At 42.1% G+C, this 24713-nt stretch overlaps 1 protein-coding gene and 1 long non-coding RNA gene across 5 annotated transcripts in view; both read right to left on the reverse strand.

Moving 5' to 3' along the window:
- The window catches only part of KCNH1 (potassium voltage-gated channel subfamily H member 1), a 406132-nt gene extending 396715 nt beyond the window's left edge, over window positions 1–9417 (reverse strand). For both annotated transcript variants that reach the window (XM_043486214.1, XM_043486213.1), the window contains exon 1: window positions 9139–9417. In XM_043486214.1, the coding sequence (XP_043342149.1) occupies window positions 9139–9217 (79 nt within the window). In that variant the 5' untranslated portion in view covers window positions 9218–9417. The remainder of the gene's footprint in view (window positions 1–9138) is intronic.
- Window positions 9418–19198: 9781 nt separating this feature from the next.
- Window positions 19199–24713, reverse strand: part of LOC122452525 — a 77512-nt gene continuing 71997 nt past the window's right edge. Inside the window, exon 5 of one of the 3 annotated variants that reach the window (XR_006272731.1) lies at window positions 19199–19850. This is a non-coding gene — a long non-coding RNA (uncharacterized LOC122452525). The remainder of the gene's footprint in view (window positions 19851–24713) is intronic. The other 2 variants (XR_006272730.1, XR_006272728.1) reach the window with 2 other exon arrangements.

The following is a 24713-nucleotide window of genomic DNA, read 5'->3' on the forward strand; positions in this document are numbered from 1 at the left end:
TAAAGATTGCAGCCTAGAATGCTAATCAATTCAGTCCCAATAATGCTGACAGGAAACAAAAGTAAAGAAAATCAAAACTTAAAAATCCATGTAGATGAAGTAAATATATTTTCTTCGCCAGTTATAAAGCTCTAGTCTAAAACAGGCTTTCCAAATTCACTCTTAATAGAAACTGAAGTTAAGCAGTAGATAAATATTGGTACAATTTGCCCAAATAGTATCATCTTTCAGATGCTGACTCCAGCACTCTGAGAACGCTAGTGGCGGGCGCCTACATCACTGCTGTAAGGAAAGAAGGAAGTAACTAGAGGCCATTCCTCTTCTTTATAAAGATGCCTGAACTATGGTGTTGGAGAAGACTCTTGAGAGTCCCTTGGACTGCAAGGAGATTAAACCAGTCAATCCTAAAGGAAATCAGTCCTGAATATTCATTGGGAGAACTAATGCTGAAACTGAAGCTCCAATACTTTGGCCACCTGATGTGAACTGACTCCTTGGAAAAGATCCTGATGCTGGGAAAGATTGAAGGCGGGAGGAGAAGGGGACAACAGAGGATGAGATGGTTGGATGGCATCACCAACTCAATGGGCATGAGTCTGAGTAAACTCTGGGAGTTGGTGGTGGACAGGGAAGCCTGGCGTGCTGCAGTCCACGGGGTCACAAAGAGTCAGACACGACTGAGGAACCGAACTGAATGGAGGTCACCGAAGACCCTTTGAAAAGCTATAAGAAATGGGAGCCTTGAGGCACTCTCATTTAATAATTAACATTAATAATTACAAGATTGACTCAATTTCAGAATATCAGTTCTATGCAACTTAAGATTAATAGAAAGAGCTGCCATTTTAATTGATAGAATGAACAATCTTAGGATGAGTAAGCAAACAGATTCAGACTAGTGGCATAATTCTTTAATACCCAATCAGAAGAGCTGTAAGTAGTTTTTCTCCTCAGCAGCCACACATGACTGTTAGAATAGAGACCATGAGAACTGAGGGAGACGCCAAAGTTGGCCACACGGCAATCTGTTCAGCAAGACTGTCCTTGCACAGCCAGGGCATCAGACAGATCCCAAGATCTAAGATGGGCTGGAATTGCACAGCAATGGGGGAGAACCCGAGACCACGTGCCAAAGAAGACAGGGCAATGGGACATCCCAGAGGAGGGAGAGCTTGCTAAGAAAACTTCCGCCACATCAAAACAAAGCTTCATACATGCTGCAATCGTCCCCTTTAAATTGACGTAAGGGACCTGGTCATCCCATATCCAATCTCACCAAAAAAGAAAGAGCTATAAAATCTAAGAATAAGTTTGGGTGAGATGTTTATAACGGAAAAAATGTGTGGTAAGTACTGAGTCGACATAGCATCTCTTAAATCTTTGCTGAGGTTTGCAACGCATGTTGGTCTTCATCCCTCTGCAATGAGCCCCAGCGTCACAAACATCACACTCATTTTGGGAGTCCCGGCCTCGAGCACTGCATCACGCACAAAGGAGGTCCACCAGGCCTGTGAAACAGAGCTGGAGGCGAGTCTTGGCTTTGCAGTTTGTCTTTGATTTTTGATTCCTTCATGGTATCACTGCCCCCACTTCAGTCACTTTATTTCTTTCACTAAAATAAACATGTCATTCACCTCCTAGTCCCGTCTCACTTCCAGCATGAATTCTTACATATGTCCCCAGAGTTTTTCCATTTAAGAAAATGAGTCTCTCACACACACACTTGCCTGTGTCCTTTGCACACAACACTAACTGTGTGAGTCTTTCATATCATTTACCATCATGGTGCGGGAGTTCACACTATAGGAATGTTATAACACAGAGTAGATACTGAGAGCTGGACAATAAAAAGAAGGCTGAGTGCTGAAGTATTGATGTTTTTGAACTATGGTGTTAGAGAAGACTCTTGAGAGTCCCTTGGACAGCAAGGAAATCAACCTTGAATATTCATTGGAAGGACTGATGCTGAAGCTGAAACTCCAATACTTTGGCCACCCGATGCAAAGAACTAACTCATTGGAAAAGACCCTGATGCTGGGAAAGGTTGAAGGCAGGAGGTGAAGGGGACAACAGAGGATGAGATGGTTGAATGGCATCACTGACTCGATGGACATGAGTTTAAGCAAGCTTCGGGAGATGGTGAGGGACAGGGAGGCCTGGTGTGCTGCAGTCCATGGGGTCACAAAGAGTCAGACATGACTGAACAACTGAAAAAGAAGAAGATAGTGAAGCCTCCCAAAGGACAAGGGCAAATTTTGTTTTCATTTCATTTTGATCACGTGCTCACTATTAATATGACCCTGAGTGACCCTGCTTTATTGGATACTAGATTGTTGGGGCAGTGCCATTATTAAAGGAGAAAATAGCATGTGTCTACAAGGGTGTGCCGTGGAGTGCTGAAAACTCTCATACGCTGCTGGAGGGAGTGAAAAATGATACAAGCCCTTCGGAAAACTGGCAGCATCTGCCACCCTTAAACACTGGCATCCTATGTACACACTCAATATACGTCCAAAAGACATGAAGAACATTTGTAGCAGCATTGACAGCAAAAATCTGCAAACAACTCGCATGGTTGGAGGAGGTCAGTGAGAGGACATGACCGCTAGCTGACCATTGAGCTGGACCCAAACAATCAGAGGCTCCTCACCCCTCCCCTGTCCTTGGGATGTACACTGCCCACTGCTCCCACAGAAGGAGCCGTCCCAAGGAGAGAGGAGGGTGTTGTTGAGACCATCTAGACCAGCAATCCCCAGCCTTTTCAGCACCAGGGACCAATTTCGTAGAAGACAATTTTTCTACAAATGGAGGGGGATGGTTTCAGGGTGATTTAAGCATATTATATTTACTGTGCACTTTATTTCAATTATTATTATATCAGCTCCACCTCAGATCATCAGGCATTAGATCCCAGAGGTTCAGGACCCCTGATCTAAAGTGAATATGTGACTGAATCCAGTAAAGGCCTCTTTTTAACCTTTAAGTTTTGGCAGGTGGCTGTGGAGATCTACTCATATTGCAGTGCCCAAGACAAATCCAGTAAGTTCCCTCACTTATTAAACCTGCCGCCTACCAGTCTAGAGTGGGCTACCTCTTTCTTCCATCTCTCCTTGCCCTCCCTGTAAGGGGGCCAGTTTGCAGAACAACACGTATCCATCAACAGTAGAGTGGATAAATACAATGCATGGTGTGGTCATTGCACAAAGTACTATACAGCAGTGAAAAATGAGCAATGAAAACACATGCAACAACAGCACGGAGGAATCATCAGCTGATGAAGGATCCATGCTGTATGTCCCATGCATACAAAGCTCAAAAACAGACAAAGTGAACTGCAGTGTTCAGGAATACAAAACAAGTGAAATTATGGGGCAGAATATGAAGAAATTATGGTCACCATGAACTCAGGAGATATCTCCCTTTGGGAAGTAATGAAGATGGAACAGGAAGGCCCCAGGAGTCCTGGAGTGCTGGCAAGATCTCACTGAGGTGGTGACAGAACATTATACAAATGTATTAATCTACACAAAGTGATTTCATGTGCATTTTTATTATTTTAAAGCCAAAAAAAAAAAAGGTTTTAAAAAAACAAGGAAGAAGGGAACTTCCCTGGTGGTACAGTGAATGAGAATTTGCCTGCCAGTGCAGGGGACACAGGTTCGGTCCCTTGCCCAGGAAGATTCCACATGCCACAGAGCAACTAAAGCCCGTGAGCCACAACTACTGAGCCCGCGTGCCTACAGCCCGCGCTCCACAGCAAGAGAAGCCGCTGTAATGAGAAGCCCACACACTGCAGCTAGGGAGTAGCCCCCGCTCGCTGCAACCAGAAAAAGCCCACGTGCAACACCAAAGACCTGGTGCAACCAAAAGTAAATAAATAATTTTTTTTTAAGGGAGAGGAATTAAGACAAGAAAACTGTTAGTAAACTACTCCCAAAACAGTTTTCAGGTGGAAAAAGGAGTGGGATAGGTCTGCTTAGTTCTGCAGGGCAGACTTGGAATGAATGGTATCTATAAGAGGGCAGATTTTGGTGAGACCGGACAATGACAACAACAAGAAAGAAGGAGGAGAGGAAGGAGGGAAGGGAGGGGAAGAAACCAGTTCACAGTTACAGTTGCTTAAGACAGAACATTCTAGTAAGAAAGTAAATGTCCCATCTTGAAGCTCTCCAAGCATAGGTTGCAGAACCACTGGAAGGAATGCTCTGGAGAAGATTCAAACACTGGAAAAGGAATAGCAACATGTGTCCCTTCAGACTTCAAATTCTCACCAGTTATAGGTGTGGCCACTTAGAGGAAAAACATCACCAACCATAGTCCAGAGATCCTGAGTGTATAACACAGACACTCACTTTATGAAAGGGCTTCTTTGAATAAATAACTAAAGTATATTTTAAATGTTTCTTTACAAGCCATTAACTATCTAACCAAAAATAAAGAGGCAGAGAAGACACAGGGAGCTTCGAGGCAATGCTGAAGAAACCACTGCCAAATGGAGTCCAGTCATCAGTGAAGAGTTACTGTTGGAAAGAACGAAGCCAAAGAGTCCATTTATCACAATGTTCCTCAAAGGCATCTACTCTTTTATGATAGATTATTAAAATATATGGATTTCATAAAAGTCAGGGAGTTTGCAAAACTTGTTGCCTCACATTAAATCAGAGCCTCTGTCCTCTCAATCCCCCAGCTACTGTCAGCCGATAGATTAAACCTGTGAGTCTTTCAGAGAAAGCGAACTGAGCCGAGGTTGAGGATTATCTTCGAACATATTACAAGGAAAAAAAAACAACAATTCTGTTGAACTGGTAATAATTCAGATTACCACCTACTCCACATTCAGAGCAATAATGGACTTTAACCAGTTTTCTGTTTCATAAACATTCCCAGGGCTCAACACTTTCTGAGGACACACAGCATTCCCCACGGCGCTCATCCTGTTTGCTAAGTACTTACAACAACCTGAACCAACTTAACGCTGAACAAAAACACAGCTGATTTAGCAATCTGTAAATTATACATGTACGTAAATCTGTACCCAAATGTGTCGCGTTTCACTCCTGCTAACACGCATGGGTTCTTAACTGGCACCTACAATTGTTTGATAGAGGTTTACGAACACTAAAACATATGTTCTGCCTAGAATGGGACCATTTAGGGTAATATTTTTGTAGTTTCCTGGCACTGAGGTCTGACAGCCTTCCTAAGACAGATCTATTTGCTTCAGTGAGCATTCTGACAGTAAGTGCTACAGATTTAAGCAACCATCAAAAAATATTCTGGAACAACACTTTTCAAGCATGAATATCAAGAGAAACAGGCTGGCTTTGCCTATGTGGCCATGAAGTCAGTATAAGAATCTGAAATGATGATAATCAAAATCAAATCCAATCCGGGGTGCTAATTATGCCTTCTGACTACTTACAGCTAAGCAAAAAAAAAAAAAAACAGGTAATTTCTTTCAAATAGCCTCAGGATATATAAAAGAAAATTAAACTAGATTTAAGTCCCACCAAGACCAGGAATCTTTTAAACTTTTTTAGAAATAAAATGTCAGATCTAAATAAGAGTTGCAGCCAGGAAACACTGAAATTGGAGTGGGGTCCTTGGACCCAGACTCACTAGAATGTAACTTACTAAAGGTAAAGAGGATGTCCTGCTTTCTACTATATCCCCAGCATTCAATAAATATGCTCAATAAATCTTTGTTGAATGAAAAAACCAGTAGCAACAACAACTGTTGTCTAGTCCCTGAGCTGCCTCTTACTAACTAAATGTAAGTAAATGACTTAACCTGAAGATTCGTAATCCCTGGAGTTCTAAAATGGAGACACTGCACCTCCTTTGCTGGCTTATGAGGATCAAAGGTGATATTCCATGGAAAGTGACTTAATACTCTACAAAAGGCAGACAGACAAGTGCTGTTACCACAACTAAACCGCTGACAAAGGTGAAAATACTGCCCTTCCTTGAAACAGAATTAGCTTGTGCCTTGCCCTATGATTCTGCTTGGATGTGGCAGCAAGGCTGTTAGCCAAAATGGGTGCCGTTCTTGTTGTTGTAACATTTCATTTAATCTCCACTGGGAAATTGTGCTTCTCTAGAGAAAATAATGGTAATACAAGGAAGGTCACTTCAAGGTATCCCATAAGAAGCATGACACTGGGGTCAAAGGGCTTAGGGGTTCATCAGTTCTGCCCTTAAATCTTTGAGAAAATTCACTTGCTTTCATTTCTTCATTTATACTGTGTTAGGGAAGGAGAGGTAGACGACAAAGCATCTAAGGCCTGTCTCAGTTCTATGATTTTCCAGATACCAGATATTCAAATACCCCAGAACAAAGCCAGTTCTATTATCCATTAGCACATAATGAGAGATTTTTTAAAGGATGATGAAAACAGTTCTACAAGCTAAGTCACAATGGCTGGAGAAACAACGATGCTATAAGAAAGATGAATGATTCCTTCTGAAGAGCTGCCTCAGGCACTGTCTGCCTGCCACTTCCAATAAGTCACTTAACATTCCTGGGACTCAGTGTTTTGATCTGTAAAAGAGGAACAATAATACTGCATAGGACCACTGGGAGAAAATACTTAAGAAAATGATCAAAAAGTATTGCTATTTTAAGGTAAACGCTATTTAAACACTTTCATGCCCCCCCCCCAAAAAAGGGCTAGTGGATTCTAGAAGGAGACAATATTTTTAAATAGATTTTTTCCATCACAGTAAAATAACATGATGCTTGTAGATATTGTGATATTTCCAAGAGTACAGATTGTTTTTCCTATTTGGTCTCAGGAAATATGAAGACAGGGGTCACTAAAAACTGAAATCTCACAACCTTGAAACAGTAGATCATTTTAAATGTTCATCCGTCTCTCCTCACAAGATGTTTGGTTTTGTTGTTGATGTTGTTTTGGTTGGTTAGTTAATTGAAGTCAAGTTGTTGAAATTGGAGCTGAAATTAAAGCACCAGTGCTAACAATGTTGCCTGCTACTTATTCTTTTAACATTCCATGTCTGTTTACAGAGGGGAGGAAGCTCCAAGAAGACCAACCAAATCAGAAGGTATTCTGCCTTCTCAGTTCCAGGAGTTTTTGTAATTGTGTCAGCTCCAGAATTCGTATCTTTTTTTTATCATTTTACTGTGGTTATTAGCTCCATGATTCTACATTTCCTGCTACAAGCCTAAGGAACCTTGTGATTGTCACATTTAAGATTCTCTTACTACTCTCTCCACTACTCTTTCTTACTACTCAAAAACATGATAAGGTATACATTAGATACGGTCTTCCCTCATATTTAAAGGACACTACCTCTTCACCAAAAAAATGCAGTTGTCATTGATACTTATGAAAAAGTTGATGTCACTGTCAATGGGATCCTCAAATAGCAAGAATCCCTCGATAACCCACAACAGGCCAATAACAACAGCAATCACAGAAAATTAACTCTTAAATAGCGATTTTACTTAAAAAGCCATGATCACCTGCAGCTCTTTCACGGCGAAAGAGTTTATTGTGGCTGTTCACGTAGTAATTAACATTCTCTTCTCTCCTCAGGTAATGGCTGGGACTGTTCAAAAGCCACCTGAGTTTGAGGAAGCCCTTGAAAGGAAAAGGGCTTCCCTTGTTGCTCAGCTGGTGAAGAATCCACTTGCAATGTGGGAGACCTGGGTTCGATCCCTGGGTTGGGAAGATCCCCTGGAGAAGGGAAAGGCTACCCACTCCAGTATTCTGGCCTGGAGAATTCCATGGACTGTATAGATCACCGGGTAGCAAAGAGTCAGACAGGACTGAGCGACTTTCACTTTCACTTTGAAAGGAAAGGTGATTGACCAGAAATTCTTCAAGAGGCACATTTCTACAAAGTGCCTGAATAATACATGATGATTTGCTATCCTAGTTGATAAGTTATTTACTAGAAGATAAATTTAAATCTGTTTTTAATTATAAAGAGTATTTTCTAGTAGCATAAGTCACTTCCATGCCCTTCCCCTGAATCCCAAACTAAATCCTAATAGAAGTGCAGAGTTTTAACACAATCTCCTTCAGGCTCGGCAACAGTGATATTTATACATGTTAAAAACCCATTTCCTGAGTTGGCTCTTCACCTCCTCCCAACAGAATGGCATCTGACTCTGGGAGGAGATGGGGACCAGGAGCCTGTAGAGAACGTCTCTAGGCTTGTCCTCTGTCATTTCAGCCTGTTTGATGAACGGCTTGCACTGCATCTTCCAACTGCTCTGTAAGCGCTTTACCCTGGAAGCTCTGCTGTGAGTACTAAAGGCGTTTGAAACGATTGTAGTCTATCCCTGCTCCTAGGACTTCCCAACACCTCATGCCATCTTAATGCCACTGGGAAAGAGAGGGGCTGGAGCTCTGGTTTATCGAGCAATGGATACATTTACAGTTTGGGTGAGTTTGAGAATGTACAGGGGAGCAAGAGTTATAAAACACTGCTGTGGTTTGGAAGAGAGGAACGATGACAGGTCTGTACCTGCGCCCCTCCACTTTGCACTCGAGTTCAGGAAACTCTGCCCTTCGTGAGCCTTAACTTCGAAGGGTGTGGGTGGGTGAGGAGGTGGAATCCGGCAGCCTGCAGCACGTCCCTAGGTTCCCACGTCCCTACCCCTCGGACTTTTCAGGTGCCTGGGTGGGAGGTGGAAGCAGCCGCATCCTCCCATCCCTCGGGGCCGGGACTCGGAGGTGCCGGTCTCTCCTGGGGCGCTCTCTCCTGGGGGAGGCGGCGCCGTGGACAGCGGCCAGAGAACCCGGAGAGCCTTAACGGAGGGGCGAGCAGTACCGAAGGGGAAGGCGCTGCCGTTCCTGCCGCGACCAGCTTCCCATCACTTTTCCCGGGACTTTGCTCATCAGCTGGTACACTCCCTGGAGAGGAGACCGAGAAGGTGCACGAAAGGTCCCCAAAAGCGACCCCAGGAGAGCGCTCCTCTTGGGATGGGGACCCGTTAGACCCCGCCCCGCTCTACCACCCTTCCCAGCCCCGGGAGTCAGCCCCGCGCCGCGGCTCCCAGCAGAGCCCCGGGGTTCTGCTGCATCTGCTGGCGCCGAGCGGCGGGAGGCGTCTGCAATAAAGGCACGGATAAAAAGCCGGGGTGTCAAATCCGAATGCACCTCTTACCATTGGACCGCCGGACAATGTTCTCCAGAAATGTGTTTTGAGGGGCCACCAGTCCCTTCCTGCCCCCAGCCATGGTCATCCTCCCGGCAGCTCGGGGTCTGGGGGGGCGTCCCGGCGCGGCGACTCACGGCAGCAGCAAGCTGGGCGCGAGGCCCGCGAGCGATCCCGGCTGGAAGCGCCCCATGCGCCCCACGGGGACCCGGGCGGGCAGGGGCGGCGGCGGCTCCCTCCGGCTGCCACCCTCGCGCCCTCTTCGCGCCTCCCTCCCCGCGGCCCGCCTCGCAGTGTACTCGCGCGGGGCTCGCCGCGCCGCAGCCGCCTCCGGGTGGGCGGAGGGGGGAGCCGCCGCAACCGGGCCCGCGGCGCCCCCTACCGGGCGCGTGTCCCCCGCCGGCCTGCGGGAGGCCGAGCGGGGCGCTCCCGCAGCTGCCGGGAAGCCGAGCGCCGCGGAGGGCCAAGGCTGGACCGGCAGCGCCGCGCTCTGGGCACAGCCTGGAAATGTGCACAGTGCGCGCCTTGGGTTGGGTGGCGAGGAGGGTGTTGGAGCTGCTGTCTCTGGCGGGTTCACTCCCAACGAGGTCGCAGGGAGTCTTGGAGGAACGTGACACTGTACCTCTCCTCCCGTGCTCCGTTCCAGGCCGGAACCCTTGGGACCGCTAAAGCTCTTGAAACCCCTTCCTGCTGGCCCTCTAGGGTCTCTTAGCCTCATTGTGAAAGTTGCCCCACCTGCATTCGGAAGCCAGTGTTTGACCATTAATTAATGAAGTACCTAAGGGGTCAGGCTTGCAGAGTGACTAACTGGTTGGACTCCAGAAGAGCTGTCTTGGGTTGTTTTTAAAGATAACCCAGAGTCAAAAACGCACGCTCCAGACATTTAACAAGTTTGCGGGCTGTCTCGATTTCCACTCTTATCCAGTGAATATTTTAGCAAAGACCAACAAAATACATGTATATATACAGAAAGGTTTTCTGTTTGTTTGTTTGTTAGCAGAATCACAGCCTGTTATGATCAGTGTGTAAGATTAGGAAACAAACAAGCTGTCTGACAAACATCTAAACAGGTGGGATGGGGCTTGTCCCTGAGGGCAAATGCTTGGAGGTTGGGGTTGGGGTGGGCAGCTTCCCCAGGCATTTGACATCAATTAAAAACCACAGAGGACTTCCCAGGTGGTGCTAGCAGTAAAGAACCCGCCTGCCAGTGCAGGAGACATGGGTTTGATCCCCCGGCAGGGAAGATCCCCTGGAGGAGGGCATGGCAACCCACTCCAGTATTCTTGCCTGGAGAATCCTATGGACAGAGGAGCCTGGTGGGCTACAGTCCATGGGGTCGCAAAGAGTCGAACACTATTAAGTGACTTAGCACACAAAAACGCAAAAACCACAGCCTTGACAGGCACACACTGGTATATTTAAATCCATGGCTGATTCATGTCAATGTATGACAAGACCCACTGCGGTATTGTAAAATGATTAGACTCCAACTAATAAAAATAAATGAAAAAAAAAGGATAGCCCACAAGGACCTACTGTACAGCACAGGGAACTCTGATGGGTGTTACGTGGCATACCAACTGGGAGGGGAATTTGGGGGAGAATGGATACATGTATATGTATGGCTGAGGCCCTCAGCTGTCCACCTGGAACCATCACAACATCGTTAATTAGGCACACTCCAAAACAAAATTAAAAGCTCAATAAAAAATAAATTAATTTTTTTAAAGTGCAGCCTTAACTTGATGGACGGGCCACCCTGTTCAGGATGCTGTGTTGGTCCTCATACCTGCCTCCTGGTATAAGAAGAATTACATCAACTCAAGATTTCTGGGCAGGAGCTCAGACTGTTTGGGGAGATTTTTACCTGCACATGGGCTTTATCTGTTTTTTCACTGTATGTCCCCAGAGGGTGTATGACCAGAGACTAAGGAACTGCCCCACAAAAAGAATGAGTTGATCATTTCCTAGTCAGTTCCATGCTGGGACAAGCAGCAGTTGATACAGGAATGTAAGAGGCAAGATACTGACTGTGCAACCTCAGCTGTCCAGGTTAACCATCCTGACGCATCCTAATGTTTTATAGATACCTTCTCAGTTTATTCATCTCTCAAATAGATTGCCCAGCAATCTCTCAGAGATGCCTTGAAGAGCAAACTTAATTGATTGAAGAGCAAGAGTAATTGATTAGGGGAGAGCCCCCTCAATTGCAGAGTACTATACCACGGTCAGACGTCATCATTAGAGTGACCAGATAAATCGGGCCATTACAGACATCACCCTATCTCGCCTTGTGGAGACACAAAGTGAACGGATGGTAGTTGTTTGCAGAGTTAGGGAAGGCTTGCGCGGGCTTTTGAAACCAGTAATGGTATACTTCTTCCACAAGGTAAAATTCTACCAGGCACATCCGTCACCCAGCTCAGAGCAGTGATTTCTTAAACCCTAGCTCCGTCTAGTGGTTCTTTGCTCTATTACAAATGAGATAACAAGCAGTGTGGATGAGAACTTGGAGATGTATTGATGCTGAGCTGGTTCGGAGGTGTCTGCCTACTTCATTTGAATCAATTCATTTGAATAAGGCTCTTAAGGTTATGTGATCTACTGCAGGCCCAAGGGGAGATTTTTCATGATGATATTAAATCTGTCAAGCAACCTCATAATCCTGCTTGTGAAAGGAAGATAAAAGAATGGGTGGGACGGGGGAGCTATCAGAGAGAGTTAATAAAATTTCTCAGATTTTAATGAGCTCTCATGTTCCAGGGCTCGGGTATAAAGGAAACAGATGATATTCATTTGAGGTGAGAGATGTTAAAGCCGTGGCAGGCTACCTGATAAGAAAAAGGGGCAAAGCGATACCTTCCATTTTTAATTTCAAATGTGCTACTACTGTGGTTCTCGGCACACACTGTGTATGTGTGTTGGCACCAATTTGAATACTGTCATTTTTAGTGGCACCCTTGAAGAGATTAAAAGACCCCAAACATCATTGAAACAGTCAGAAATCTTTAACCACTATATCTACTCAGTGTGAGGGTATCTCATGACATCTACAAAAAAACACATCTTCTGTCCTGCCCCATCCCCTTGGCTGACCCTCAGCACTGTCTGACTGGAGGAGTGGAGCTGTGTCCTGCCTTGGCCAGGTTCTCTTTGCTACTCGCAGGCCTAGGTTGTGTGTGTTCAGTAAACACACCGTCTTTGTCTGGACTGGCTAGACAGTACAGCATATTATGCTCCTTACCTCTTACTTCCCACCTTTTGTTTCCTACTCTGTATTCACTTCCAGGAGCTTCTCAGCTTAAAGTTCTGTCTGAGATCTAGCACTATAATGTAGGAAAGTCAGCTAGAACAAACTTTAATCTTACAAATTTGTCAAAATTGCTAACCCCTTTGTAAGAGAGTCACAGTACAGCAATGTGCCTCTGTATTTTTATATAACAGGCAAAGCCACTTTTTATTCTAAGGAATAACTTTAAATAACTGGGACTAGAGTTCCAATTAGACTGCCTCTGTCCCTTTCTGCAGGAAGTGGGCTACCTCTGTCTAGAACGTCTACCAAGAACAATACAGAGTCCGAAATGAAAACTTTTAAAATTTTACACCGCTGTCTCTAACCAGTGTCTCAGTGGTCTTCTTTTCCTATGCCCTCAGTATTGTGGTTACCCCTGGATTATAACATGTGGTTTGTCTGTATCATACAATAGATGGCGAGCTGAAACACAGATGAACTTCACCAATCTTTGTTTTCATATATATAATTAAGCCATAGTATAATTGGTGAATTCACAAAAGTAGTTCACAGCGATGGAGACACTTCAGAGAGAGCATGGAGATAGAGCTCTACAGAATGGCTGGGAAAAGAGTTTGGGAGAGGACAGAAAAATCTCAAAGCCCAACAAAAAATATCTAGCAAATGAAGAGGAAGACAGTACCACACACCAGGGGTGGGGTGGAGGGGAAGATGGCATCATGCAAAGACAAGAATTACATTTTTTCCGTTCAATAAGATCATGAAGTATAGGAAACAGATTTCAAAAGCCAAGAACCTCTCAAACATAGGAGAGTTGCCCATGAGCCCTGGAAGTTCTCAGAGGAAGAATGGGAAAACAAGGGTGTTTCCTCTGCAGAAAAGAGTAAGCATCAATAGGAGAAACTGAACCCAGAAGGGACTTCACCTCCCTGGCCACCTTGAGTGAAGTATCTAAAAGAGGGGGGATACGCAGCATGCATGGGAAATTTCAGCTTCTATGACCCAGTGACTGATTTATTGTATGTAATTTCTGTTCACAAAACGTATTTTCTAATAGATGTACAGGAAATGTGTTGAGGAGGCCATATCCATTGGAAAGATCTGTTCTGTATTATGGGGCTTCCCAGGTGGCTCAGTGGTAAAGAATCCTCCTGCCCATGCAGGAGACACAGGAGATGAGGATTTGACCCCTGGGTCAGGAAAATCCCCTGGAGGAGTAAATGGAGGAGTAAACCCACTCCAGTATTCTTGCCTGGAAAATTCCATGGACAGAGGAGCTTGGTGGGCTACAGTCCATGGGTCACAAAGAGTTGGTCACAACTGAGTACATACACAGGCATATTCCGTATTATGGACACCTACCTCCACCAAGTGCTGGGAAAAAGAAGAAAATCTGCCTCCATAAGAATCACAGCCAATAAATCTAATGGACTGGAGGGTGTCACACTGATGTAGGGGCTATGCTCAACTGTGGCTAACCCAATAGGCATTTTTAAACATTTGCAGAACTGGGTTATATCCTTCTAAATGCCCAAAGCTATTATCCTTCTTTCTCATTTCCTCCTATCAAAAGAGAACAAGATCTTTTATCACATCCCTCTCATGGAAAATAATGCAAAGCATTTACAACCGTCTCATTTTATTATGTAAACATTCGCTCAGAGTCTAGCATACACCAGATGCTGGAATAGGTTCTAAGGATGAAAAGAGGGTTGTGATTGACACCTGCCCCCATGAAGCTCAGGAATCAGTGAGTACTTAGCTTCTTTATGATTTCTCTCCTTTCAGCTATTTTCCTCTCTCAGTTGTGTCCTCCAAACCCTGCTGTCTTAGTCCACAAACTACATTTCAGCTTGATCTCCTCACTGAAGACTTTCCTGCTTTCTCTTCACTGAGACTTGTCTCTTCCCTAAGGTTTTGGAGTCCCACAGATCACAGTCCTTTAGAAGATATTCATCTGCCATAGCCCCTGCAGCTAGAAGCCAGAAGTGAAGTGGGAATTCATCAAGAGTAGGAAGTTGGATGCACAAGCGCAGAGCCCAAGAGAAACATCTGGGCAGAGCCAGAGATTGAAAAATTACTCGCTTATAGCCTTCAAAAGAGAGTGAGAAGGAGCAACCTAGAAAGCAGGGGGAACTGGGAGAAGCCATATGAGAGAAGTCTTTAAATGGGAAGAGTAATGAACACCATTTTTTGCATATGTACGTGTGTACTAAGTCACTTCAGTCGTGTCTGACTCTTTGCAACCCTGTGGACTATAGCCCGCCAGGCTCTTCCGTCTGTGGAATTCTCCAGGCAAGAATATTGGGTTGCCATTGCCTTCTCCACAGGATCTTCCTGACCCAGGGATCGAACCTGCGTCTCCTGAGGTTCCTGCGTTGCAGGCAGTTTCTTTACTGCTAAGCCATCAGGGAAGCCCAACTTTATTTATTTATTCTTGGCCGTGTCGTGTGACATGTGGGATCTTATTTCCCCAACCAGGGGTTGAACTCGGTGTGTGCTATAAAAACTGGAGAATGTCCCTGGGACAGAATGATCCGTTGGTCTTTTGAGACCTTAGTGGAAATATTTTCAATGGAATAGTGGGGACAAAGCCACATTACAATAGCTTTAAAGAATAATTAGAAAGTTACAATCCAGATAGCAGACTGAGCTAGTAAGAATTGCCCTTCTAACCTAAACATACAGAAATGCCAAAAAAATTGTTTTTAAGCTTATCTTCAATATACTGCCAAGATCAAAAGAAGTCAAAAATAGGCAGGAATCCATTGCAGTTGTGGGAATACATGGGGAGCAGCAGGGGAGTGTAACCCCCAAAGAAATGCTCCTTAGGGTGTGCAGTTTTGGTATTTGTGTGACCCGTCTGAGGACTGAGGCCCCATTCATGGTGGGGAAACTGGAGCTGAGTCTCTGCTGGACCCAGGAACCTGGAAGAATAGAACCTACAAGCCTGAGCTCTCAGCTGGTCCAGAACATGGGTGGAAACAGTAAACCTTCACAAATCGGAACTCCCAGATCACCCAGTCTTCCACATTAATGGGACAGGATTCTCCCAGCTACCCTCAAAGTGTGGAATCTTGTGCTAAGAAGTTTATACAGAAATGTCACATAGCCCCATCAGAAACCAGTAAGAAACCGCTGCTGCAGGAAAAACATATACCAACCAATATACCTTAAGGTCCAACTGATAAAAATTACCCCCAATAGAAAGCATACAGACATAATTACAAATCATACCAAAAATAATTCTACACCATAAATGAAATCAAATAAAAAATTGGAGAAAACAGCAACTGAGAAACAATGCAGGTTGCAGCAAGTTGAGACTTTAAAATGTGTATTTTATATATTCAAAGAATAAGGAAGAAATGTAAACCTTAGGGTGAAAATAAGACACTATGACAAAAAAACAGGCAGATTTTGATCAAAATTAAACAAAATTTAAAATATTCATGGAAACAAAAAATCCCCTCAGTGTATTATTCAGTGGTCTAGACCCAATTAGCTGGAAAGGAAATTACATAGAACATAGCCTAGAGAAATAAACAGATGGGGAATGTAAATGATAAGTGGATGGAGTGAAAGGCTCAAACATATGTCTAAAAAGAATCCTCTAAGGAATAAAAACATATATGGAGAAGAAGCAATATGCAAAGGGACAAAGAGAATAAATTTTTCAGAATTAAAGAAATCAAATATCTCACAATTAAATTCTCAGATTGAAAAGGCAGGATAAATGAAAACAAATCCAAACCTAGACATATAGAAGTGAAACTCCAGAGCGGAAAAGGAAAAGAGGAAATCTTAAAAATTATCATAGGCTCATGTTCATCGAGTCGGTGATGCCATCCAGCCATCTCATCCTCTGTCCTCCCCTTCTCCTCCTGTCCCCAACCCCTCCCAGCATCAGGGTCTTTTCCAATGAGTCAACTCTTCGCATGAGGTGGCCAAAGTATTGGAGTTTCAGCTTCAGTATCAGTCCTTCAGGGCTTCCCTGGTGGCTTAGAGGGTAAAGCGTCCGCCTGCAATGCAGGAGATCTGGGTTCAATCCCTGAGTCGGAAAGATCCCCTGGAGAAAGAAATGGCAACCCACTCCAGTACTCTTGCCTGGAAAATCCCATGAACAGAGGAGCCTGGGAGGCTGCAGTTCATGGGGTCGCATAGAGTCGGACACGACCGAGCGACTTCACTTTCTTTTATCAGTCCTTCCAATGAACACCCAGGACTGATCTCTTTTAGGATGAACTGGTTGGATCTCCTTGCAGTCCAAGGGACTCTCAAGACTCTTCTCTAACACCACAGTTCAAAAGCATCAATTCTTCAGCGCTCAGCTTCCTTTGTAGTCTAACTCTCACATCCATACATGACCACTAGAAAAACCATAGCCTTGACTAGACATGAGTCTGAGTAAACTCCGGGAGTTGGTGATGGACAGGGAGGCCTGGCGTGCTGCAATTCATGGTGTGCAAGGAGTCGGACATGACTGAGCGACTGAACTGAACTGAACTGAACTGATTTTAAAAACAAATTAGCCTTGGCTGTGTTTGGTTAAATAAAAAAGTGGGATAATTTTAGGAAAGAAAATGTGTTTCACTGAATATTAAATTCTAGTTTTATTAATTAAAGTCTGTGTTAGTAAGACTCAGTTCTCAATAATTCCTTGCTGTTATGTCATACCATTACAAGATTTAATTAAATTATTAAAGGAAAAAAATTATCATAGGAAAAAAATAGATCAGCTACAACAATGTGAAGATGATATTGACATGAGAGATCTCAATCTAACAAGAGAGTTAAAAATGATGCAATACACCAGTGGTTCCCAACACAATGGCTAAACTTCAAAAGACTGACAGGACAAAATACTGACGAGAATGTGGGACCAACAGAACTCTCAAACATTGCTGTGAGAGTCTGAAATTATAAAAAAAAAAAAAAAAAAAAAACACACACTTTGGAAATAGCCTGGCAGTTTCTTAAAAAACTGTTGATAACTATTCACCCATCCCATACCCCAGAAATTCCACATACATTCAAAAAAGATTTGTTTGTATCAGCTTCATTCATAACTGTCAAAGACTAAAAGCAGCATGTGTCCATCACCAGCAGAATAAATAAACAAACCATGGTGTACCAATAAGACTGAATACTGCAAAGTAACAAAATGAAACAAAGAAAGGCAAACAGATGAATCTCAACACATTACATTGAGTGAAAAAGCCTTAGACTAAAGAGTATAGCGTATGTTATTTCATTCATACAGAGTTCTAGAACAAGCACACAAGTTAAGGTGAAAAAGAAATCAGAATATTCTGATTTCTTTTTCACCTTAACTTGCCTAGGGAGGGACATGATGAAATGTTCAGGAGTAATAAGAACATTCTATATCTTCATGAAAGTGTGGGTTATGCATGTATATGATCTGTCAAAACTCAAAAAATGATACATTTGAGTTTTATGTATTCTGCATAGTTTATTTCAAAAAAGAAACTCTACATATTGAACCCTAGCTAGTTATATTCAGGCTAATCATTTAGGAGTAAAGTATATGGATGTCTACAACTTATTTTGAAATGCATCAAAAAAATAAGATAAAAAGACATGATAAAACAAAAACATCACAATGTTAATGATAGTAGAATCTGTATGGTTGGTATGTAAGTGTTCACTGTACAAGTCTTTCAAATTTTCTGTATGTTTGAATTTTTTTCATATCCATCTGAATCCATTTTAAAGGGAAGATATAGTAAAGACATTAACAGAGACAGGCTAAAACTTATGAACATTTGCTGAAAGAACTAATTAAGAATTAGGAAAAAAAAGAACTAGAAGAAAAAAAAGTGGATTACATGATGCAATAATGAAAGAGAAATTGGTAAAATCATGGTAGTAGACACCAATAAATATTGACTTCTAGATAGTGAGGACAATAACAGATTAATTAGAGGAGTGTTAAAAATATGGTGACAGTAAAATACTTGATAACAGCAGAATGAATAATGGAAACTTAAATGTTTCAAAATCTTTGTCTTATAATAGCAAGACTGCTAAATTTTAGACTCTGTTAGAAAATTTGTAACTTTCAGACCAGTGATGGGAAATAAGAATGGGCATAAAGAAAATATAATCAAATCAAAATATGCCATGTAAACAGAGAAAAGATGTAAAGAATTAATATGGTAGATTAAAATATACATTAAAAGTGGCAGAAATACACCAGAATATGTCAGTAATCACAATGCATGTGTTTGTGTGTGTGTGCATGTGCGCACACGCATAATCGCTTCAGTTGTGTCCAACTCTTTGCAACCCCATGGGCTGTATGTAGACCACCAGGCTCCTCTGTCCATGCAATTTTCCAGGCAAGAGTACTGGAGAGGGTTACCATGCCCTCCTTCAGGGGATTTTCCCAACCCAGGGATCAAACCTGCGTCTCTTAAGTCTCCTGCTTTGGCAGGTGGGTTCTTTACCATTAGTACCACCTAAATTTTCTTATTAAAATAAGCACTTACATCAGATAAAAACAAAACAGAATCAATCGTGTGATGGTTTAAAAAAATCTCTCTTGGAACATAATTACACAGAAATGTTTAAAATAGAGAGAGATGGAAAAGGACATAGGACTTTGGATTTGGAGAATACCGCAAAACCATCCTATCACAAATATTTTAAAGATCTGAATAAAATTAATAAATGATAAAGTTTTATATATATTATATATGTGCACAACATACTGTGTATAATTATATATTTATATTTTCTTAATTTTTAGTTTATATTGGAGCATAGTTGATTAACAACATTGTATTAATTTCACATATATAGCAAAGTAATTCAGTTATACGTATACATGTGGATATATGCTTTTAATTGAATAACATGAAATGAAAAGAATTACCTGAGGACCAAAAAACAAAACCAGACCTAAAACCAAAGCAATGAGCACAAAGATGTGAAAGTGTTGCTGCCCAAGCAAGGTCGGGAGGAAAGGGTAGAAAACCAGATCAAGGCCAGGTCAGGAAAAGCTTTGTTGTCATGCTGAGTCTAGCATTTAGAACTTCAAAGTTCACTTTATCATGCGGCCAGGCTGCAGGAATCAAAGTTCAAGCAGGTGCATGAATAACTCCAAGTTCTGGAGATACGACAGTGAAGAACAGAAATATTCTGCTACCAAGGAGCTAAATCTAGTTGGGTGAGACTGGCAAAAATAATAAATACATTATTTTGTATCTTAAAACATAGATAATTTTCACTTTTCTTTATTTACTTTACTTGGTGCTATAAGGGAATGATTTAGAGTAGATTCATATTACAGGAAACATGAACTGTCAATACTACTTTCCACCATGGGACCTTGGAGATGGGTGCTTTATGCTAAGTTGAGGGGCTGTCTTCATTGCCTTCTCAAAAGATCCTTTGATATTTCCTCTTCCAGTTGACTTCCTCAGTTCATTGGTAGAACTGCAGCCTAAAAAAAAAAAAAAGTTGTTGTTTAGTCGCTAAGTCACTAAGTTGTGTCAGACCCTTTTGCAACCTCACGGACGGTAGCCTGCCAGGCTCCTCTGTCCATGGGATTTACTGGAGTGGGTTGCTAGTAAACACTGGAGTGGATTGCCATTTCTTTCTCCTCCCAAACAAATTGTTTGAAAGAATCCTAAAAAAAATGAAGTCTAATATCAACTTTGATCAACCAAATATCTTCATCAAATATGACACACAAAGCCATCAGGTGATCTGCTATGTGGTTATATTGCTGGTAAAGATCATGAACAGATCAACAAATATGAAACAGATCAAGATGTGTGACATGACCTATAGGGGGCTCAAAGATTCAGTGTGATTTCAACAGTATTGAAATTCAGTTTAGTATCACATGCTAAATCAGTATTTCTAGGTATGACCACTTGCAGAAAAACATGGCTAGTCTTCACACATGGAATTTATTTCCTCGGGATTAAAAAAGGAAATGGGGTGGGGATGGATGCTTTGGACTCAGTCAGTCAGTTTAGTCGCTCAGTCGTGTCCAACTCTTTGTGACCCCATGGACTGCAGCACCCCAGTAAGGAAGAAAGTGAAGAGGAACATAAACCAAACCATCTAAGGTTCTCCAAGTATTTCACATTTAGAAGGACATAAACACAGAAATGACAAAAGTTAAATGCCAGAGAGTTGTTTCAACCTGTGAACAAAATGTCAGAGAATGACTTCTTTAGTACTCTGAGAATTATGGAAAATTCAACCAAAATTTTATTCTTAGAGCAATTAAATGAATATATAAGGCAGAGGAGAACCATTTGGAGAATATGCATCCATATAAATGTAACATGACAGATAAAATGGGACTTCTCAAGGTTTCTTTTGCTGTTACCTTCTTTGTTAAAGAGAATACTATTTAAACTGTACTCAACTTTCCAAAGTCACAAAGAAAAATTGAAGTCTAAGACCTGGGAATATATATTAAGAAACTGTACAAGTAGTTAAAGAAGGAGAAGGGGATGACAGAGGATGAGATGTTTGGATGACATCACTGACTCAATGGACATGAGTTTGAGCAGGCTCCAGGAGATGGTGATGGAGAGTGTTGCCTGCAGTGTTGCAGTCCATGGGGTCACAAACAGTCGGACACAACTAAGTGACTGAACAACAAGTTCAAGTTAGTTCAAGTCTCCATGCCCAGCTGCATGAAACATTACAGGCACCAGAAGCCTAAGCACAGGAAAATATTTTCCTGATTTTGTTCAAAAGGAGAAAAAAATGAATCATTTTGCAAACCACTGCTTAGCTTATAGTGATTCTGAAAAAATTGTTGATAGGCTATTAAACATGGGTGGGGAGTGTCTAGAAAGAAACGAATTAACCACTGGGAGCCAACATGGATCAACCAAATGGGGAAAAAGAGGAGCAGAAGATGGTAGAAAGAAAGACAATATAAAGAAAAATTATGAAAGCCTTAGAAATGAACCCAAAAGACTGCAGGATGTCTTCAGTGAAAACCAGGTGGTGTCTAGCACACCCATCCAAGGTGTCTGGTTTGGGTGCTCTTTGTGTCTTTCGTGATCTTTGAGCTATTTACAACTCTGTGATTTGTAGACAACTATAGCAATGCAAATGATTCTTGTCCAGAGAGGTACCAGTGGATTCTTTTCTGATGGAAATTCAATTGATTCTCTTCCGCCAATGTGGAATAAGCCAGTTTAACATTTTTGAAGGAAATTTAGTTAACTATTCCTAATGATCTAGGTATGTTTCTACTCTTCAGATTCTCCTTTGAACTAGTTGTAGCATCTTACTAGCTCCTTCATTAACTGAGCTAAATAAAATCTTTGATATGCTTTTATTTTATATTTGTAAGAAGCATAAATTTGTGTGTGTACATATATATATATGTATATATCTTTTTATGGGCGACTGGAAAGGGGCTTTCAGAAGACGTAGTAACACGTTTTTAAAATAGGGGAATGAGGAAGGACGTGGTGTGTTGATATGGGAAACAGCACATGGAGTGGTGGTGAGATGAGACTGGACAGATAGGCAAAATTAGGTCAAAAGGGCTTTGTGATATAATGGAATTGAAAAGTCCTCTTTGCGTCAGCTAATTTTAAGGCCAAATTCTATGGGCTTCCTTACGTGTTTGTAGAACTTAGCAAGCAGAATTACATATCTGAGTTGCTACAGAAGGACTATCCACTAAAACCCAAGCTGAGAAGTAAGAGTGTTCATGTGAAAGATTCAGAGACACAGAAATCTTCAAGAGGAGCTTGGCTTCCTGGGGTTTGGGGTGAACTTTTTAGGTGTCGATGGGTAATAGATCTACAACTGACATGTGGGTTACATACATAAACCAAGAATAAATTTGCTACTTGATCTTGGAGATGATAGGGAACCACTCAGGTTGCTGGCAGGCAAGACAGCCATGCCTGGAGCAGGAAATGACGTGAAAATAGGTGATCAAGCGCTCAGTTGGGGTTGGGAAGGCAAAACAGGAAGAATTGCAGATTACAGGCATCTTAGTTTGTGAACGGGGAAAATGGCTTTACATGTGGCCATTAGAAATAAACTCATAAAACCCAGGACAGAGAGCAATGCTGTGATTGATAAAGTGATGCAGAGAAGGTAAGACAGCTGTTCAAATCACCAATTCGTGGTTTCATACTTCTAGTTCCTAATGGAGAGGGAAAGACTAAAATTAGCTTCTCACATATTGTCAGCATTTAAGCAATCATTTTAGCATTAGTGCAGGGGGAAGTGGGAAATGATGTGTGAATTGTTTCCTGAGGAGCATCAGCATTTTTCACCTATGATTCATGGAAGGACCATCTTTCTTATTAAGCACATTTTTTGAGGATCAACTTATACTAAGAGACTCTTGAAACAGAGCAGAACCCTGTGGTCCTTGCCTCCCACCCCCCACCACCAATCATGTCTTCTGCCTGCCTTTCATTTGTGGAAAGCTTCAGTCAAAGAATAAGTTTAATTAGAGAAGAGAGAAATACAAAAACAAAGAACACAATCAAAGGAGACCAACTAATAGTAATGTAGTCATTAAACACAGTCAAGGACCTTTAATTCCTTCTCAAGGACTATGAATAATATTCTTAGCCATATCCTGTGATCTGTCTTACAGATGCTGAAACCCCAAGTGGGAGAAGTTAACTACATGATGACCAGACTGTAGCCAGGACATGAGCTGCCGCAATTCCGAGACCTGGATGCTACGAAATGGGAGCAAATGGATCCTGGAACTGAAGATGAACTGTACCCAAAACAACCAAGATGATGCTGGTCAGACCACTGATGATCAATCTGAAGGTGACTGTTAGAGATGACTGTGCTGTTTTGGCATGTAGCTCCCCCCACCAACTCTGTCGATAAAAACTTTTACCTCCTGCTTGTGGGGAGGGGGTGGTAGTGGGCCTTTGGACAGATGTCCACCACCCTCCCCCTCTGCAACTGCCAGCATCTGAAACAAAGCAAACTTTCCTTATCGCCAGCCTGGCCTGTTTATTGGCTTTTGAGAGGTGAGCAGCCAGACCCCACTACACACTCTTTCAGTAACACTCTGACAGATACAGTTAATTTAGAGCTAACTCAGCACTGAAGAGGTTTCCCAGGTAGCACAGTGGTTCAGTCCCTGGGTCAGGAAGATCCCCTGGAATAGGAAATAGCAATCCACTCCATTATTCTTGCCTGGAAAATCCTATGGACAGAGGAGCCTAGCGGGCTACAGTCCATGTGGTCGCAGAGTCACACGTGACTGAGCGCAGTACTGAAGAGCAAAGAAGTAAACGTAACCTCTGACTGGAGTCACGTCAGCCTTGTGGTTGGAAACAGAAGCTTTAGAGTCAAGCAGAACCAATTTAAGGGTAATTTTAAATCTCACATATTTACCCAAAAATAAATTAATTAATATTAGATTCGCTGGGGATTTTGTCAAAATGCAGATTCTGAATAGTACCTAAGTTTCTTCATTTCCAATAAGATGCCTAGTTTTTTTAATATGTTAAGGACAAAAGTAGCAAGAAAAGATAAGAGTAATTACTAAATGTAATTGGAATGAGCCTTCCAGCATGGTATAGGAACATGAGGCTATTATGTTACTGTCACTGCTAAATCTGAATGATCATGTCTAAAACTTATATTAAAACTTGAGTTTAGAAATCTATTAATATAGCTTGCTTTTTTAGAGGACCAGTATGATGGAAAAATAAATGTGTTTTAATTTATACATGACGTACATTGCTGATTAATATGATAATATGTGGATTCTTATGTTCCAGGTATATAGAGAGTGAAATAATGTCTGTTTCAAACTCTATCTTACAGTCTCTTATCCAGCCACATTTCATGCTGGATTCGTTCACACACTACAGAACTATGGACATTCAGAGGAAACTTTTCCAAAAGAATAGAAACTGAAAAATTCTGTAACAATAGAAATGTACGTTGACATACAACCAATTATATTGAAATTTAAAATTAATAGTATTAACAACAAATATTTTATGGCACAGGTCAAATATTGTAGATTAAGATAGTCTTGTTGATAGTAACTTGAACATTCAAATAAAGTGCTCTTTACCAGGAAATGATAGATTTACAGTATGCCAGAGTGTTAAGTCACTTAACATTTCAGATGAGAACATTAACCAGTACTATGAATTCTTCATAAATATGAGGTGAGTAATAATGATGTTAGTATGTGGAAAATGAAAAGGCATTAAAATATTTTACAAATAAAAATGAGAGAATAAACTGAAACCTGAAGGAATTAGGGAGAGCATTACAGACTGAGCAAACAGAAGGTCAGGAGATGGTGCAGCCTAACTAAGAG

This window comes from Cervus canadensis, chromosome 13 (assembly GCF_019320065.1).
Source record: "Cervus canadensis isolate Bull #8, Minnesota chromosome 13, ASM1932006v1, whole genome shotgun sequence".
NCBI lineage: Eukaryota > Metazoa > Chordata > Mammalia > Artiodactyla > Cervidae > Cervus > Cervus canadensis.